The sequence below is a fragment of the Oncorhynchus nerka genome, linkage group LG27 (genome assembly GCF_034236695.1).
Source record: "Oncorhynchus nerka isolate Pitt River linkage group LG27, Oner_Uvic_2.0, whole genome shotgun sequence".
Taxonomy (NCBI): domain Eukaryota; kingdom Metazoa; phylum Chordata; class Actinopteri; order Salmoniformes; family Salmonidae; genus Oncorhynchus; species Oncorhynchus nerka.
In genome coordinates this window covers 74,983,860-75,002,196 of record NC_088422.1, presented here as the reverse complement: position 1 = coordinate 75,002,196, position 18,337 = coordinate 74,983,860, and the positions used below count along the sequence as shown (strand labels likewise).

The window sequence follows — 18,337 nt, the reverse complement described above, 5'->3', positions numbered from 1 at the left end:
TAGTTTAGCTCCTCTGGTAGACTCGTGTCACTGGGCAGTTCTCGGCTGTGCGTCCCTTTGTTGTCTGTAATGGTTTGCAAGCCATGCCACATCTGATGAGCGCCAGAGTCGATGTCGTACGATTCAATCTTAGTCCTGTATGACGTTTTGCCTGTTTGATTGTTCTTCGGAGGGCATATCGGGATTTTGGGTTATAGTCCCGCTCCTTTAAAGCGGCAGCTCTAGCCTTTAGCTCAGTGCGAATTTATACCCCAGTCTTGGTGGCGGTAATGCAACAGAAATTGGATGCCAACCACCGTTAAATCTCAGCGAATAAGATGTATGTTTAGAAACTCTGATGTAGGCCTACACTGGCATTACATTTACAATCCATTAGACTACTGTAGGTGGCGGTAAAGTATGACGATTGGGTTATTTGCCCACTAAAGGCAGGAGCGGGGGGAAACTACCCTACCCAGCATACATTGCAACATACAAACCGAAGTTGCAGCGCCAGCGTGAAGAAGGTAAAGCGGGAGATGCCGCTAGCTAGCAACACAAATCAGCTTTGAATGCTTTATGTAGTAGCTAGGTAGTTTACTGAACACATTCCAACGTATCGATGAAGTATTATAAGATATAGAATGCTTGTGTGTGGTTCCACCCTCCCTTTATTCAAAGTCAGCTACAGCTAAAGTTAGCTAGCCAACGAGGCTACTATTTGACGTTAGCTAATAGATATCTAATGTCGATTTCCATAATTGGTTTACTTCGTGGTGAATTACTCAACCCTCAATGTTGTTATGCTGTCTTCGTGTCAAATACCATGACAAACAAAAGCTAGCTAGGAGACCTGAGATACGCACGAACTAGCTACTAATGTTAGGGGGCGTAGTCGCTCTGTTAGCTCTTGTCCATCGCACAACGACGAGATGCCCCTGCTTTGTCGTTTTCCATATCCTTTCATCGTAACTCATCAAATTAAACATATTTGTAGTTTGCGGGATTACTTTTCTCTGTATGTACAGGGTGTACTTTCTCACAAAAGACGTTTAGGAGTACTTTCATTATCGTCAAAAGATCCTAATCCGCGCGTATGCGTGGGATCTGCACTACTAGCTGCTTGCACAAGCGTGGACCAGAGCTTCTCTGGCAGTATCATTGAGCTAGATGTAGGAATCAGGCCCGTTTTAGGATGGGCAGAGCCATTGAGGACTTTAAACATGCTTAAGTAGTCAGTCAACAAGGTGGGACATCCTATAGGTTAAGGAAGGATCACATAATTCCATCCATTTCGCTACACTCGCATTAACATCTGCTAACCATGTGACAAATAACATTTGATTTGAGGTTGATGAAGGGAGCAGACAATTAATTATACTCATGAGCAAACATCCCATAACTGCAGGTGGTAGTAAATCGCCAACCTTAGTTTTATACCTGTTCAAACCATACTTCAGGTGGCAGTATGCACCCTTTCATTTGGTTTACAAATGCCATAGAAGAAGTAGAAGGATAAAATTGACTACTTCAAAATGGAGATGGCTTCAGTTGCTTTGCCCATGCTCTAGCAGACATCATAATGGGACAGATACAATGTTGTGTCCTCTAACTACAATATCTCTATGGGTGGTATACAAGGCAATTCATTGTCGTTGCGTGATGGACCAGAGCTACTGTGTTGTATGCAGATCCATCTAAGTATATGAGTCTGGTTGTATGTATGCAATGTAATCACAATTTACATATATGCAGTGAGTGGGTAACAGACTGATCTGCGTGTATTTATTATTATTTATTTTTTTACAGCTTGTCGCTACACCATTTTAGTCTGGTATTGGTCACACCATGGCAAAAGTTGGAGCTGTCATCAATCCCCACACATTTGTTGTCTTATCTGAGCTGAACAGCATCCCAACCAGCTCCCGCAACCTGTGAGTCTGCAACTCCAGTAAAGATACGTCCTCACACTAACACAAACGGTAACATTACATAGGATGTCGAACATTAAATTATTTGAAAGCCCTCGGTACAGATGCACCCACTTACAGTACTTAATGTTCACATGACGCTGCAGGACTTATAGGCCTAGTCCTCTGCAGTTGACTCACCACACCTGATGTCACACTTGACATCTTGTGTTGATGTTGTGCAATTGCCACTGAAATAATAGTTTACTTGTTTTTACCTGGCAATGTACTTATTATTTACAGTATAGGCCTAAGCTTTAAATGACTAGATCCGTATGGCTGTTTTTAATGTATATCTTTCTGTGTGTCTGTTAAGGGTGGAAGGACTGCCGTCACCCTTGAACCTCACGGATACAGAAAGTGGCGGTGTTGCAGCTCTACTAGGCTAAGGTCAGTCATTTCTTGACAAAGTGAAAATATTATAATGCATGCTATATTACCATACATATTATATGTTTCAATTACCACTCTAAACAACCCTCTCATACTCTTCCAGGCTCTTGACCCCTTGACTGTTTGAAAGTTGTTTTTTTCCCCCTGTGGCATCAGACCCAGGCACTTGAGAGCAATGTGTGAGCAAGAGGACCACGGAGACGGTGGCCGTAACAAGCTGTCCAACAGTGACGCAATCAAGCTGACAGATAACCTCTCTCTGAGTGACTCCGACCCTGAAGAGCGTAATGAGTCCATAGACCCAGAGGTGGAAGACTTGTCCTCATCTGATGATGAAGAGCACCAGAACTCTTGTCCCGGTCCCAAGAAACCTGCATTCAGTCTAACAGGTGGCAGCTCAAGCTTCTCCAACCGCAGCCGAAGCATCTTTGATTGCCTGGAGAGTGCCGCTAAGCTGTCCTCGTCCCATCTGGGCCAGGACAATGTCATTGACGGGGTCTTTGCACGTCCCCCTCCACCCCCACTGCTGCCGAGTGGAAAGAAGTATGGGGAGAAGGTGGGGGAATTGGTCAGCAAGCCTCCTCAGAAGAGAGGAGTGCCAGATTACCTGGTGAATCCTGAGCGCTGGACGCGCTACGACCTGGAGGATGTGCCAGACACCAGTGACAGCAAGAATAGCATGGTGGCTCAGCAGTACATACAAAGCCTGCAGCAGAAGGAGAAGGAGAACACGATGGAAGATGATCCTGAAGAGCCTTTTACACCTACTTTCAACCAAGGCCAGAGTAGTAGCTCAGAGCATAAGATCGTGTTTTCCAGACCTAGCCGGTCCACAGAAAGATGAATCTGCAGAAGTTAACAAGCCTGATCGAACTAAGGCAGGGATGGGTCTCTGTCACTTAGATGATGAAGAAGAGGAGGGTATAGCCCAAGCAATCGCCCCCCAACGCCCAAAGGAGAGTGAGCGGAAGAGGAAGTGGACACCGGTGGGGGACGCAGAGGGCGTGCTGATTGATAGGAAGGATCAGCCGCCTATTGGCTTCGTCATTAGTAGGAACGTCAAAAGGAAGAACTTCCGCAAGGTGTCAGAGAAAGAGGAGGACTGAGAGTACACATGCATCAATCAATTGAAGTCCTCTGGAAATAAATGAGGATCCTAAATATGGACAGTATTTTAGTGCTTCCCTGTAGAAACTCAACCAGTGGAGTTTTTTTCTGAATCAAGGGAATGGTTTCTGCCTCTTGACTTTATCAGAATCAATGTAAAATGTGTATTTTGAATATTAACTTCAGACATGAAAAGCACTTGTCAGTAATGCTAATGTATATGGCTGTTTTGAAGTCCAAAGAATATTGAATTTAGCTGTCAAGTATACTGGTGGAAGTGTAATGTAAACAATTGTATTTGTAGTAGACCCTTGTAAGTGGCATTATTTTTCCTATTGCTATAACTATTATTGATTATTGGCGCAGTAAAGTATTCCCACAACTAAATCGTTTCTTTGTCACTTATGAATATTTGTTCCCGTATTTTCCATGGTTGATGTGGAGCCAATAGTGTTTAATTTGTGATTAATCTAGAAGTTATCCGACGTGTTCTCATTATATTATACTATTTGAAGAATGTGTTTGAGTTAATATACATTGCTACATTCATATCAACGTCAAATAATTAAATGCATTCGTTGGTTTCACAGATAAGCAAAGCACAATCATTTGCATGCACTTTCAAAGGTAGAGAGATGCAAAGAGACTCCGTTTTGGTCACTAACTGTAAACCTTTTAAACGACTGCGACTGTCCTACTATGACCAGATGGCCGCATTGCTATTCCAAGAGAAGCGCTCAATATCAGCGCCTCACCTTTTGAGAAGCAGTGACGCTACCTACCTGAAAGCAATTGACTCAGAAACGCGGAAGTGAAGTCAACTTATCTTTAGCTCAGTACAGAAGTTTTTAATATTGTACTTTTAGTATAATTAGAGCTCCATGTCTGAAGCAAGGGTAAACGTTTCGTGAGTAATGAAGGAAACGGCGCTCCAACGACAGAATATGTGAATGGTGATCAATTTTCGCTCAATTTGGATTACGAGCGTATTGCAACATGTACTTCAAGAATCCAGAGCAGGTGAGGAAAATTATTTATTAACAACTCGCCTGCAAACCACTTAGGAAACATGTTTTCATGTACAGTATTTTGAATGATTATAAAATCAATTGGACTGAATAATGTATTTTAAAAATGTTATACTCTCATGGATTATGGCAATGAAACTGCTTTTTAGACGTGACCTCATAGCAGGTTAAAATCTATTGCCATCTTGCTATAGCCTGTGCAGAAATCAATACGTTTGTGTGTGAGTATGCTGGGTTGTGTTATGTTACTGTAACAAAAGTGGTATACAGTGCCTTATCTATGGACTAGATGTGGGTCAAACGTCACATACACCCTCATTTTACAGGTGTTTTATTTGGACTGCGAACACATTGACTGTGGCTCATTGTAGCTGAGGTTTCCTGTAACTTTCCTGCCTTGTAGTATGACCATGTACAGTGCCGTCAGTATTCAGACCCCTTGACCTTTTTCCACATTATGTTACGGCATCGAGTCTTTTGGGTATGACGCTACAAGCTTGGCACACCTGTATTTGGGTAGTTTCTCCCATTCTTCTCTGTAGATCCTCTCAAGCTCCTACAGGTTGGATGGGGTGCGTTGCTGCACAGCTATTTTCAGGTCTCTCCAGAGATGTTAGATCGGGTTCCGGGCTCTGGCAGGGCCACTCAAGGACATAGAAACTTTCCCCAAACCACTCCTGTGTTGTCTTGACTGTGCATAGGGTCGTTGTCATGTTGGAAGGTGAACCTTCACCCAGTCTGAGGTCATGAGCACTCTGGAGACAGTTTTCATCAAGGATCTCACAGTACTTTGCTCCGTTCATCTTTGCCTCAATCCTGACAAGTCTCCCAGTCCCTGCCCCTGAAAAACATCCCCACAGCATGATGCTGCCACCACCATGCTTCACCGTAGAGATGGTGCCAGATTTCCTCCAGATGTCAGGCCAAAGAGACCAGAGAGACCAGCATTCAGGCCAAAGAGACCAGAGAATCTGTTTTCTCATGGTGTGAGAGCCTTTAGGTGCCTTTTGGCAAACTCCCAAGTGGACTATAGTGCCTGTTACTGAGGAGTGGTTTCTGTCTGCACATTCTACATAAAGGCCAGATGGTTGTCCTTCTGGAAGGTTCTTCCATCTCCACAGATGAACTCTAGAGCTCTGTCAGTGTGACCATCGGGTTCTTAGTCACCTCCCTGACCAAGGCTCTTCTCCCCTGAGTTTTGGTGGTTCCAAACTTCTTGCATTTAAGAATGATGGAGGCCACTGTGTGCTTGGGAACATTCAATGCTGCAGAATTGTTTTGGTACGCTTCCCCATATCTCTGCCTCGACACAATCCTGTCTCTGAGCTCTACGGACAATTCCTTCGACCCCATGGCTTGGTTTTTGCTCTGACATGCACTGTCAACTGTGAGACCTTATAGACAAGTGTGTACCTTTCCAAATCATGTCCAATCAATTGAGGTGGACTATCAATGGAAACAGGATGTACCTGAGCTCAATTTTGAGTCTAATAGCAAATCGTCTGAATACTTATGTAAATAAAGTATTTCTGTCTTCATTTTTAATAAATGAGCAAAAAAATTCTAAACTGTTTTGCTTTGTCATTATGTGTGGGTATTGTGTGTCGATTTGCTAAGGAATTGTTTTTATTTAATCCCTTTTAGAATAAGGCTGTAATGCAACAAAATATGGAAAAGGTCAAGTGGTCTGAATACTTTCCGTAGGCACTTTATAGGCTGGATTCATTGCAGCAGCTAAAATAAATTAACAAAAGTCCCAGACCAACTTAAAATATTTCACTGATTTAAAGGCCACTTCTGGTTTCAAGCATAACTTCACTCAAAGTTGGCTGAACAGTCTCCCACCATGGTCCTCATCTAAAGCATGCAGATCTTTGAGAAATTGTCAGGTCTCAGCTTTTTACCCTGGACCATGTTTCTCTGAAGAGTGTCTATGATTTATGTGATGCTGAGGCCTGATGTATGACATCTCTCCTCTGGCAACCCATGCCATATCCACTACACAATACCCTACATCAGAGCCAGCCTCCTTTCAACGTTTGCCTGGTCTTCTTGGCTGTGCTCCTGGTGAAACAGGTTATTTCATTAAAGTTTATGCAACTGCACTAAAGAGGGTAATAGTGGCACACCTCCAAAATATGATCAGTCAAGATTGGATCATGTCTCTCGAGACATAGCAGAGCATAGAACTCAGTGTGGCCTTTGAACAAAATATAAATGTTATATTCTGAGGTTTAAATAATCCCATATTTTGTACAGCAAAAGCCTACAAGCCCTCCCAGCCAATCAGTGTGAGGAGCAGTCTATTGAACAATTTCACTGATGGGTGTGTTGGGGCCTGTAATCTGGAAAATCCTGTGGGAGTCTGGAAGAATGAAAGTGAAAGACTGACAGGCTTTAGAGAGAAACCTGCATAACAACAGAGATGGCAAGAGGGATGGCCCAGTTGCCTTTTATTTGTTTTACCCCTCTGCTTAGAGATGTGTGTTATTGACATCTCATGGACCAACTGTAAAAAGGAATTTGCCTAGTGTCCCTTTTTTCGACACAGGATAGTGAAGCCACAATGACAATTTGGCTGTAGTGAATGAAGGCACATCATTGACCATTATGTTAGCTGAGAGGTTCCTTGTGGTCCATGCTGACTGGCACATGCCTGGCAGACCACTGCAGTGAGGTGGGGAGATGGGCCAGCCTTTGTATCACAAGAGAGATGTCACATTGTTCCTCTTTGTTACCCTGTGTTTTAGGATGGTAATGAGCTGCAGGAGAGAAACACGGATGGCTTTGACAATACCACAGAGGCATTACTCCCAACTCTGGTAAGCGACAACACAACACACACCATCTATTCATTTCACCGCATTCATAACTTAGAGACATACATAGTCATACAGGTGATAATTATTCAACTTGTTTGTATGACACAGTCCCTAGAATACAGAAAAGCTTGTGTGTGTTTCCCACAGCACCAGCAGAGAACATATGATTATGTTCTAGTTGCTGATGAAGTTGAGGACCAGGATCACCCAAAGTCTCTGAAGCAGGTGGCTTTTATTGACCACCTGAGGAAGAAAAACATGAAAGTGACCGTGAGTTTGTTACTTGATTGAATCACGTTTAAATTATATATGGAGTGTTGTTGAGGCAAGGTTCCTTTTATTGGGATGTGTACAACTGTAGAGAATGTGTGGAAGTTATACTGTATGGCCAATCCTCACAAAATGATACAATTTCACCTGGTTCAATGCTCATCTTGTACTTTGCCTGTTTTTGTGTCAGAAAATCGTTCATGATGACAAGGTGTTTTATGGTGTCCGGGCCCCAAAGGAGATCTTTGACAAGTACAGGTACCTACTAAAGGTGTCTGATGCTTGCAACTGGAGCGGCGACCGGAAATGTGTCATCATCCCTCACTCAACCAGGTGAGATGCATTGAACTCTCACTCTTGCCATTCCATACGCAAAACACATGAACTTCCAACATGTTCTCTTAACTTTTTCTTGTTTTTTTCAGAATCAGAGTAGTGCATTACATCCTACACCACACCCATATCAACACAGGGGGTATGTGAAGTGCTCCCTCCATTGATCTCTTTAGCAACATATTTGTCCCTGACTTCAATTGTTCGTCACTCCTAACCCTCTTTTTCATTTCAACACAACAGAGAACCTCGAAGAGCTCCAGAAGAAGGGTGTCTTTGAGGCCACGTTCTGCCTGCATGAGGTTAAAAAAACTTCTCCTTAATAATAATTAATATACCTGTATACCTGATTAGTATACCTGATTACTTGTTCAATTTTGAGGGGCATTGTAGCTGTTTATGCCTTGTATGATCGTAAGTAGCCCATATGAAATTCATTGATGTGAAATACATCTACAGTATGAGCCGCTTTCTGTTTTTATAGAGGAACAAGCAAAAGGTGTTGAAACAAAAGTGGGCACGATGGTCTGCTCTCTGTACGACCCAGCCTGTCGATGATGTCAGGTAAGACCTTCTATATATCCTGCTGTGTTTCTGTGTCTTGTGGTTTCACAGTGGCCTTTCCTCAATTGGATTTGCTCAACTCCTGCATCCTCTCACCTCCATCCTCTCTGGCCTCCTTTTGAAAAAGGTCATAGGTAATCAAGGAGAGGCGTCGAGAAGGGGGAATGTGAACAAAATTGTCCTTGTATGGAATAAGACTCCTTGTGCAATAGCACATGGACGTAAATGACATTTGCAGGGTGGAATCCCCAAGTAAATGTATACAGTGATTAAAACAAATGTAGCTAGCTAGTTGTGCAAGACATGTTGTAGATAAATGATCAATAGAATATTGTTATGAAATGTTTGCATGCTTTTCTCCTTCAAGAAAACAATAGCTGATTTCAAAGTGGGTGTGGAAGATTAAAACTCTTCCGCGAAGGAATCATGTAGGATTCACTTCTGCTTCCATGCCAAAAGGAGGCTATCGAGGAAGGGAGGACCATCTTTCGTTTCCTACAAAACATTGTCACTCTCCTTGACCATTTATCGGTTTCAGGGTCAACGAGGTAGGAGGACTGGGGAGAGAGGGTGGAGAACAGACTTTAGCCTAAATAAGAAAAGGTCTATCTCTCTCACTTTCAAAGCAATTAACTCTGTTTCCAGGAAGTATGTCAGCTAGTGGTTATATCCACACAGAACTTTGGGTTTGCCGATGCAGCTAAACGTGATGTGCTTACCTAAAGCAGGATTTCCCAAACTCGGTCCTGGGGCCGCCCCTGGGTGCATGTTTTGGTTTTTCCCCTAGCACCACACAGCTGATTCAAATAACCAACTCATCATCAAGCTTAGTTTGAACCAACTAAGAACAGCCCTTAGCTGTGGTATATTGGCCATATACCACACTCCCTCGTGCCTTATTGATTAAATATATAGCATGCAAATAGTAATACAACATGTCATTTACCTCAGTGGTGTGAAAGGGAAATTATCAAGATGACACTAAACTAAACTGTGAAACTAAACTACGTGTTAATTAAATATGATTTTAATCACCCTGGAAACCTAGTAAGGGGTGTTAACTGAAAATAAATGTCATTTTCCTAGTTTGAATGTATCTATGTCTGTCAGGAGTTACTTTGGAGAGAAGGTGGCTCTGTATTACCTATGGTTGGGCTGGTACACCATCCTGCTGGTCCCTGCAGCCATTCTGGGTGTGATTGTGTTCCTGTATGCACTGGCTTTCTTCAACACCAGCCCCCTCATGTGAGTTGACAGACCCACTGAGCCAAACTCTTTATTAAGCTGATTGGTGCTGACATTTTAGTAGGAAGAAAAAATAGGTTACATGGAGTTGCTCCTCTTTAAAACTCTCATGTGTTTCTGAAGGTGCATTGTGTGTCTTCATATTACAGAAAGGAGGTCTGTGAGTCTGACACCGTAATGTGCCCGAGGTGTGACAAGTGGTGTCAAGTATGGCAGCTGCGTGACACCTGTACCTATGCCAAGGTAACTCATGTCATTCTACCATACTGCATTGCAAATGTTACTATTTAAAAAAATTGTTAATGAAGTTTATGTTCAAAATGTGTCTTGTGTGCAGGTGAGTCATCTGTTTGACAATGAGGGGACGGTGGCCTTTGCTATGTTCATGGCAGTCTGGGGTAAGTCTCTCACACAGGATAAAACTCATTCTTTCCATCAAATACATGTTTAATTCAGATAAATCTTGACTGTCATGACTTGTCCTTTTTCTTTTTCCAGCTACCATTTTTCTCGAGCTGTGGAAGAGACACAAAGCAACGTTTGTGTCCAAATGGAAAGTCTTTGACTGGTGTGAGGAAGAGGTATGGTTTCACTTAGGCCTAAGTAACCATTATATGTCTGGATTTACTGTATACCATAGGATGGTTTTAGCATGGTTTAGGTTGTCTGTTACTCATTGATATTACCCAATCATATACTCTTTCAAATAACAAAAATAATGTCCCGTTGATTACTGTCATCTTATGGTAGGGACCCATTGTGTGATTGATATTGACCTCAGACTCATGCTGTGGTATAATCCTGAATATTGTTCCATCTGGCCTGCAGGAGGAGCTCATCCTGGGAGTAGTGAATGACCCAGACTTCCATCCCAAAGAGTTTCGCCATTCTTATCTGCGCAGCACTCTAGTTCTGGTGCTGGTCACTCTCATGGTCAGTCCCAGTCAGTCACTCAGTGCCATATTGCATCACAGACGTAGCAGTTTTCATCCTGGGCTATACCAGTGTTTAGCTCCATTTCAGTCAAAGTTGTCCTCTCACTGTGTGTGTGTGTTCTTTTACCAGTTGGTTCTGATCATCGGGCTAACCCAGGCTCTGGTGGTGTTCCGTGTGGTTGCTGCCGTGCAGCTGTCAGAGGGAACATGGGAGTTTGTAAGGGACCATGCCAACACTGTAGCAGTAATGTTGGGTGCTGTACTACACTACTTCACCATGCAAGTTATGACCAGAGTAAGTTTAACCAGTAACCCCTCTAAGTCATGCAGACCTGCACAATCCCTAACTCCTCTCCACTCTTACCCGGAAAGGTCAACAAGGCGGTGGCCTTCAAGCTGTGTGAGATAGGTGAGTCTGAAGAGGCACATATGTTTGCATTGAACAATTTCATTTACAATCAAACATGTACATGTTCATCTCTGTAATTCCATCAGATGGAATTGTACTTACCTAAGTGAGTCAATGAATTAAGTTAATGTTTCTGCTCTTGCCTGCAGAGAAGACACAGTCATTTGCGGCCACTGAGAGGAGCTTCACCGTTAAGATGTTTACCTTCCAGTTCTTCACCCTCTTCTCCTCACTCATATATGTGGCATTTTTCCTGGGCAGGTACTGAGTGCAACATGTGTGTGTCGTGTTAATATTTGATCGGGCTGACAGTACATGGGTGCAGCGGTCTAAGGCACTGCATCTCAGTAAGAGACGCCACTACAGAACCTGGTTCGATTCCAGGCTGTATCACAACTGGCCATGATTGGGAGTCCCATAGGGCGGCGGCCAGCATCGTCCGGGTTAGGGTTTTACCCGGGGTAGGCCGTCATTGTAAATAATAAGTTGGTCTTAACTGACTTGCCTAGTTAAAACCAAGGGAAAAACTGTTGGTAAGGTACTGCTCTGTGTCAGCTGTCATGGGCAGCCTAGCTGTATGGAGAAGGTGCTTTCTGTATCTGTGATCCTTGAAATGTTTGAATCCTGAACCATAAAGGTGTAAGTATTTGAAATGTTTACATTTAATTAATCTAAACACACTGTTCTTGTGCATAGGATAAATGGTCGCCCAGGCAGCTATGTTCGTATTTCTGGTAAATGGAGATTGGAGGAGGTGGGTAGCTCATCACTATTTAAAAAAAGTATTACTTAACATGGGATTATGACATGGTTGAACGGTTTGGATTGTCTTTAGACTGTTACTACACTGTTACCATATCTGCCTTTTCCTGTCCTTGCCAGTGTCATCCCAGTGGCTGCCTCACTGACCTCTTCATTCAAATGGCCGTCATCATGTTGCTCAAACAGACACTGAATAACATCTTTGAGTTTACTGTGCCGTAAGTACAGTATATAGCTATGGTTATCTAACTGCTTAACATAGATACATTCTGAGGAAATTAATAGGTTGAATAAGCCCTTTGATGTGTTGAGTAAGCTTTTGGTAATGCAAATAAACGTTTGACTGTCAGTCAGATGATAAAACCCCATGTAAAAATGAATTGTAGTTAATGAATTCTAACTAACCGAATTAGACATCCAAAGTGGAGCATCATACTTTCTCACTTTAGGTTGTCCTATGTTGTTGTGCAGCTGGTTCAAGAGTTACTTCAGAAGGACTACAACTAAGAGGCTGGAGAGGAAGTGTGGCCACTGCTACAAAAATGCATGTCGCGAAGAGGAGAAGATGGGCCATGACCCATGTGATATCTGCAAGCTGCGTGATTGGCTCCGCAACTACGATCTGAATGACGTCAACTCTTTCAGTCTCTTCAATGAGTTTCTGGAAATGGGTACATCACTACCTTCCATGGATGTCTCTCCAAGTCCAACATTTTTTATTTATTTCACCAAAATGATTGTCTATCTCTCTCTTACACTGTGATTCATGGTCTCTTTTATGTTCAATGATTCTGCCCAGTTGTTTTTATTGACTTCCCAATCCCATCTTGAATGTTAAATCTCTGTTGTGTTATTACACTCTTCTCCTCATGCAGTTGTTCAGTTCAGTTTCACCACCATCTTTGTGGCGGCCTTCCCTCTGGCCCCTCTACTGGCCCTCATCAACAATATCTTTGAGATCCGTCTGGATGCCATCAAGATGGTCAGCTTGGAACGCAGATTAGTCCCCAAGAAAACCAATGACATTGGTGAGTTAAAACAGTATATGTAAAAGCTTGTGCGTCTCTGGTGAACTCCTTGCCATGTTTTTGTTGGGGCTTGTATGCTCATCCCTTGATGTGATTCCTCAGGTATATGGACCAAAGTTCTGGAAGCTATTGGTGTTCTGGCTGTCATTGCCAATGGGCTAGTCATTGGGGTGTCCTCAGACTTCATCCCTCGGCTGGTCTATCGCTACCACTACGGACCCTGTGCCAACGGAGAAGCTGATGTACAGTAAGTTCTACTGTAGCACCTTGTGCAGTGACTGGTGCATGGGTTGCACCTACAGTAGTGTAGACCTTTCACAGAGCATTGTCTGGACTCTTAAAGCAATGAATGCCATAGTAATAATGTAGATAATGTCATCTGATAGACTACATTCGAGCCTCCCGAGTGGCGCAGCGGTCTAAAGCACTGCATTGCAGTGATTGCGGGGCCACTACAGACCCTGGTTCGATCCCGGGCTGTGTTGCAGCCAGCCACGACCGGGAGACCCATGATTCGGTGCACAATTGGACCAGCGTCGTCCGGGTTACGGAAGGGTTTGGCCGGCCAGGATGTCCTTGTCCCATCCATCGCGCTCTAGCGACTTCTGTGGCGGGCCATTCGCATGGACGATGACACGGTTGCCAGTTGTACAGTGTTTCCTCTGACACATTTGTGCGGCTGGCTTCCAGGTTATGCGAGCAGTGTGTCAAGAAGCAGAGCGGCTTGGCAGGGTCGTGTTTCAGAGGATGCATGGCTCCTGACCTTCGCCTCTCCCGAGTTCATATGGGAGTTGCAGGGATGGAACAAGACTGTAACTACCAATTTGGATATCACGAAAATTGGGGAGATAAATTAAATAATACATTCTTTATTGAAACTGTTCCAAAGGCTTTGTAAGGCAGAGTTCAACAGTTCCCTAGTTTAGTCTTTATTGGCGTAAGTAACCATGCTGCCATGCTGTGGACAAATGGGTATATTTGCATATGAAACAAAGCACTGTGGGTAAACACTGGTGGCAGATGTCAAGGACATCCTAAAGTTGTAATAATACTTCCCAGACAATTGGATATGGAATTATAATTTTGTATAAGCAAACTAAGTTGTATGCTTTTAAATGTATGTTTTGTGCTGGGCATTATTTTGGGGGTTCTCTTAACGGTTAGCTGCATAAAACCTCATGAGTTGGAGAAGGGTACTGCAGGTTTGTTTTTATATGACCATAATCCCTTTCCCTCCCCCTTATAGCTGTATGAAGGGCTACATCAACGACACCCTATCCACTGCTCATATAACAGACCTGAGCGTGCGGAATGATTTTTTCCCCAGACAACTGATCACAGAGAGCGGCTTCAATGTTACACAATGCAGGTGGGCATCTGTAAGGCACAACTAGGTCACTACGGAAGCTACTATTTACCAAAGCCTGGCTCAACCTTACTGCCCATCTCTTAATTTCACTGTTTATATTAACTGAGTGTTTGAATAATCAGAAACCAAAGCAACAAATTCTCCTCAGGCATGCATACATGTAGCTAGAGTCTATGCAGTCACAAACAGAAAGAAACCCAGTCCAGTGATAACAGTAATTGTTGAGCGAGATTGTTGATGGTGAAACTGGTGTGTTTTCCCAGCTATAAAGACTACAGAAATGATGTTGACTACAGCCTCACCTCCCAGTTCTGGCTCATCATGGCTGTACGCTTTGCCTTCGTCATCCTATTTGAGGTATGTCTTTCTTTGCATCCATGAATATGTGTATTTGCGTCAAACTACTTAGATTATTTTCAGTATAGTTTTGGCATATCAGGAATCACTGAATTCCATATTGATTTTAATTAAGCTCTGCACCCATGATCAAATCAGACGTTATTTAAAGGGCATTTAAAATTGTGACACTTTACAATAAAACTAAATATGTAAAAGCAAACACAAAGGATGTCTAAAACAATAAAATCACTTGTTAAAGGCCAAGCTAAAAAGGTGAGTTTAGGGTTTTGTCAAAACCTTATCCTTGCAACTCCATATGGCCATTGAGCAATGCCAAATATCATGGATATGATTGAACAAGCCTGTGTGCATTTCACCTCTATCTGTAGCATGTAGTGGTCATCTTTAAATTCATTGCTGCCTGGTTTGTGCCTGACTCCCCCATGCTGGTGAAGAACGACAGACTGAAGGACAAATTCAGTAGACTCAAAGAGGAACTGCAGTGAGTTAAAACATATGGTTATAGACTACCACAATATTCCTTGTATGAACATGTATTATAAAGTGTTACCTTTGGTGTTGCTGTACTTCATCTGCATGGAACTTATTATCCCCATAGTGATTTCCATGATCTGATTAAAAGGAATGATGTCTGTGTTGACAGGGATATGAAGTGCAGCCAGTCCACAGATGTGTGATGACCACAACGGAGGGACATCCTGAGGCATGACACATGACTTTGAAGATTTGAAAAAAGACACATTAAAAATGATGCTCTCTGCACTGTCCTGAGATCAGCATCTTATAGCATAGCTAGCACGTGGTTATGAGAGGTAGGACAGCCTCCTCTCCCAACACCTCTGAGTTTTCCCCCACATGGTCAACACTGTTTATACCGGTGTGATTAATGGCTACCCGTGGCGCATGCAAACGTATCTTAATAGCCGATCGGGGTGACAAGTTTCTATGAGGATTAGACTGCTCCAAACTCTATTTCACATATAAGCAAGGGTACCCCAATATAAATGAACCAATATACTGACAGACTAACCTCAGATACCAGATGCCAAACCACAACTGGGGTTCATAAGAAGAGGTCCATATAACATTGTATTTTCTTGAATGACTGATGACCCAGCAGTAGCCTCAGCCGAGTCCCCAACAACCAGATGTTCCGGTTTTCAGGGGATATGGAAAGAGAGCCTGTGACGCGACTTCCGCTTTTGGACGTTAACAAGGCGACACTCCATCTTAACTCCTCCTCCACATTTACCGGATTGGTTGAACAGTGCAGAAGATAACGTTTTTTTTCTTCTCGTCAAGACCAGTGTGTAGGGGATCTAGTTTCAGGCATTTCTTTTTTCTAATCAAAAGGGGACCATCGCAGTCTTCCAGAAGTTTGGTTGGTGTGTAAAACGTGTGAAATCAGACAAATTAAAAGGTGTGATGGGTCCGTACACAAAAATGTTGCATAAAGATGACTTAATTGAAAATAAAATAAAAACATTTTCACTGCAGGGATAGCATACAAACTTTTCAACTTTTCAACCTTCTTTAGTGTGTAGATGTATTTTATGCCTGCTCCATTAGGTTAACCTAGCAGGGATGCCTATACAGTAACAGAGTTGGGGTTCATTTTGTTTCACAAACTGTACATGACATACAAATGAAAAACCTGAGTTGAAATGTATTGAATACCGTACTCTGGCCAATCACGTTTCACAAAGAACTGCGGTAGTTTTATTTTGGGTAAGGGTGTGACATCATGTTTTGCAAATACTGTACTGATGTTTACATGCTTTTAGTAACCTATGTTCTCTCAACACATAGAATCACAAAGTGTGAATCATGTAATTTCTTTGTTATATAATTATGCATCTCTTGACTTTCCTTTTAATCCACTGCATTATTTACATTTACATTTAAGTCATTTAGCAGACGCTCTTATCCAGAGCGACTTACAAATTATTTCTTTATTTGAAATTTAAATTCAAACATAGCGTTGCTTTATGTTCTGTATGAGCAAGAGTTTTTGTAAAGTATAATTCAGAAATTATTTGAGCTAAAAATTGATATTGTATTGTTGTTGGAATGGTGTACATTTTGAGTTGCTGTATTATAATTTTTTACTGTATATTGTACATACAGTATGTGACAGGGTTTTGCTCATCAGTCTCAGTCACCTGAGTGAAAGTGCACTATAATTTTGTTCATTTGCTTCTCACTTTTGATGGACGGACAGGACAAAGATTAAAGCATCAGCTGAATGTGTACTTGAGGATTTTTGGGGGGTAAGCTAAGTAGACACAATTAACTACCATTTGGTGGACCACACCCTGTGTAATTCCCTAACAAGTTGAGGCTGATCAACACCCAAAAAACTATTTTCACATTAGGTCAGGTAAATAAAACAGAAGAGATAGTTATAGAGAAAGTGGTCCATTAGAAGGTTTCTATGAACATAGTGTCTGTATACCACAAGAGGGCAGAGTGGTCTTCAGCCGAAAGTTATATACAGCACTAAACTACCTAACCTACCTTGTGAAAACAGATTTGGCAAAGTGAAGGGAAATGAAAGGGCTCATCTACATGGTCTGCTAAAAGCAGTTCCTAACTACATGTCATCTTACTGTAGCGAAAACTATTCTATCCATGTCCCCTGGCCTGTCATTTCATTGAGAGTTCCTATTAGAGTTAAACCAAAAAATATTCTGTGTTCCAATAACATAAATCCTCTTAGTGGGTTCACTTCATATCTGGAATGCATTCAGTGAGGTTGCAGAAATAATAAGGTCACACTGAGCATATAAAATAGACTGTTGTTCTTACTTTAAAAACAGCCGGTTTGTGTGGACAAATCAGACTAACTCACGGTAGAACAGTTCATCAATCTTCCTTTCTCCATTCTTAACTTTTGTTTTTCACGGAAGTTCTCTAACCTGACTCTGTTGATCTCAGAGGAGATAAAACCAAGCCAGATCCTACTGTCTGCATTCCAAGGCTTTCTCCACTCCCTTTATAAAGAGGGCTGTTAGCCTGTGTCTTTGCTCTTCATCTGGTCCTTTTACTCCACCACCATTTCCCATGACTTCCTGTAGAACCTTACCCTCTCACCACAGTTCATACCTCATAGTGTGCTGCCAGACTGCGGAACAGTATCTGTAAACCTAAACACGCCCTGTGAGAACAATTCCTCCCACAAGAGAAGGCAGAGTACAGGGAGCCCAAACGCTTCAGAGGAAACTCCATACTATGTGCATATAATTCAACTTACCAGTAAAAAAAGAAAACAGAAGTTCCCTTGAGTTTGATTGTATCTTTTCAATGCAATCATGTATCATACCAAATCAATTCAATTAAACTATTACTTATGAGAAGCAATTCACCTCACATACTGTAACATAACACAGTGTGAGCTAGCCAACGTAGATGAATAATGCAGAGAAGTAATGACCTGTGTGTGCAGTGGTCTCAGAGTTGGGTTAACTCCCTGTATCAGACACCTCCAACTCGTCTATGCTTCACTCAGACATACATCAATGTGTCAGAGGTCATACTGGGTAGTACTGTAACGTCTGCTTTCATAATCAGCACTTTATTTAGGCGTCATTATTACACATTCTTTCTTACTCATAAATGACAAGGGTGAGGGAATTTAAGAGGCAGGGAACGTTTACGATTAGTAACCATTATGAAACAATGTAGCACAGATCTGTGAAAGAAGGTTAAGATAATGATAATGTTATTTTCATTCTAAAAGGATACACTGGGAACAACTGTCTGG

General features: G+C 42.3%; 1 protein-coding gene and 1 pseudogene across 1 annotated transcript; both read left to right on the top strand.

The window, feature by feature from the left end:
- Positions 1 to 405: 405 nt before the first annotated feature.
- On the top strand, positions 406 to 3,836 carry LOC115112410 (U5 small nuclear ribonucleoprotein TSSC4-like; annotated as a pseudogene).
- A 287-nt stretch (positions 3,837 to 4,123) lies between these two features.
- On the top strand, positions 4,124 to 16,824 carry LOC115112409 (anoctamin-9-like). The gene is made up of 24 exons (XM_029639453.2): positions 4,124 to 4,469; positions 7,228 to 7,299; positions 7,447 to 7,569; positions 7,760 to 7,902; positions 7,995 to 8,044; positions 8,146 to 8,204; positions 8,387 to 8,466; positions 9,577 to 9,711; positions 9,861 to 9,954; positions 10,049 to 10,109; positions 10,210 to 10,292; positions 10,540 to 10,644; positions 10,777 to 10,941; positions 11,019 to 11,055; positions 11,205 to 11,316; positions 11,752 to 11,809; positions 11,938 to 12,035; positions 12,289 to 12,488; positions 12,693 to 12,845; positions 12,948 to 13,092; positions 14,092 to 14,214; positions 14,478 to 14,571; positions 14,943 to 15,055; positions 15,218 to 16,824. The coding sequence occupies exons 1-24, from the start codon at positions 4,446 to 4,448 to the stop codon at positions 15,249 to 15,251; spliced, it is 2,361 nt and encodes a 786-aa protein (XP_029495313.2). The 5' UTR covers positions 4,124 to 4,445; the 3' UTR covers positions 15,252 to 16,824.
- The last annotated feature ends 1,513 nt before the right edge of the window (positions 16,825 to 18,337 follow it).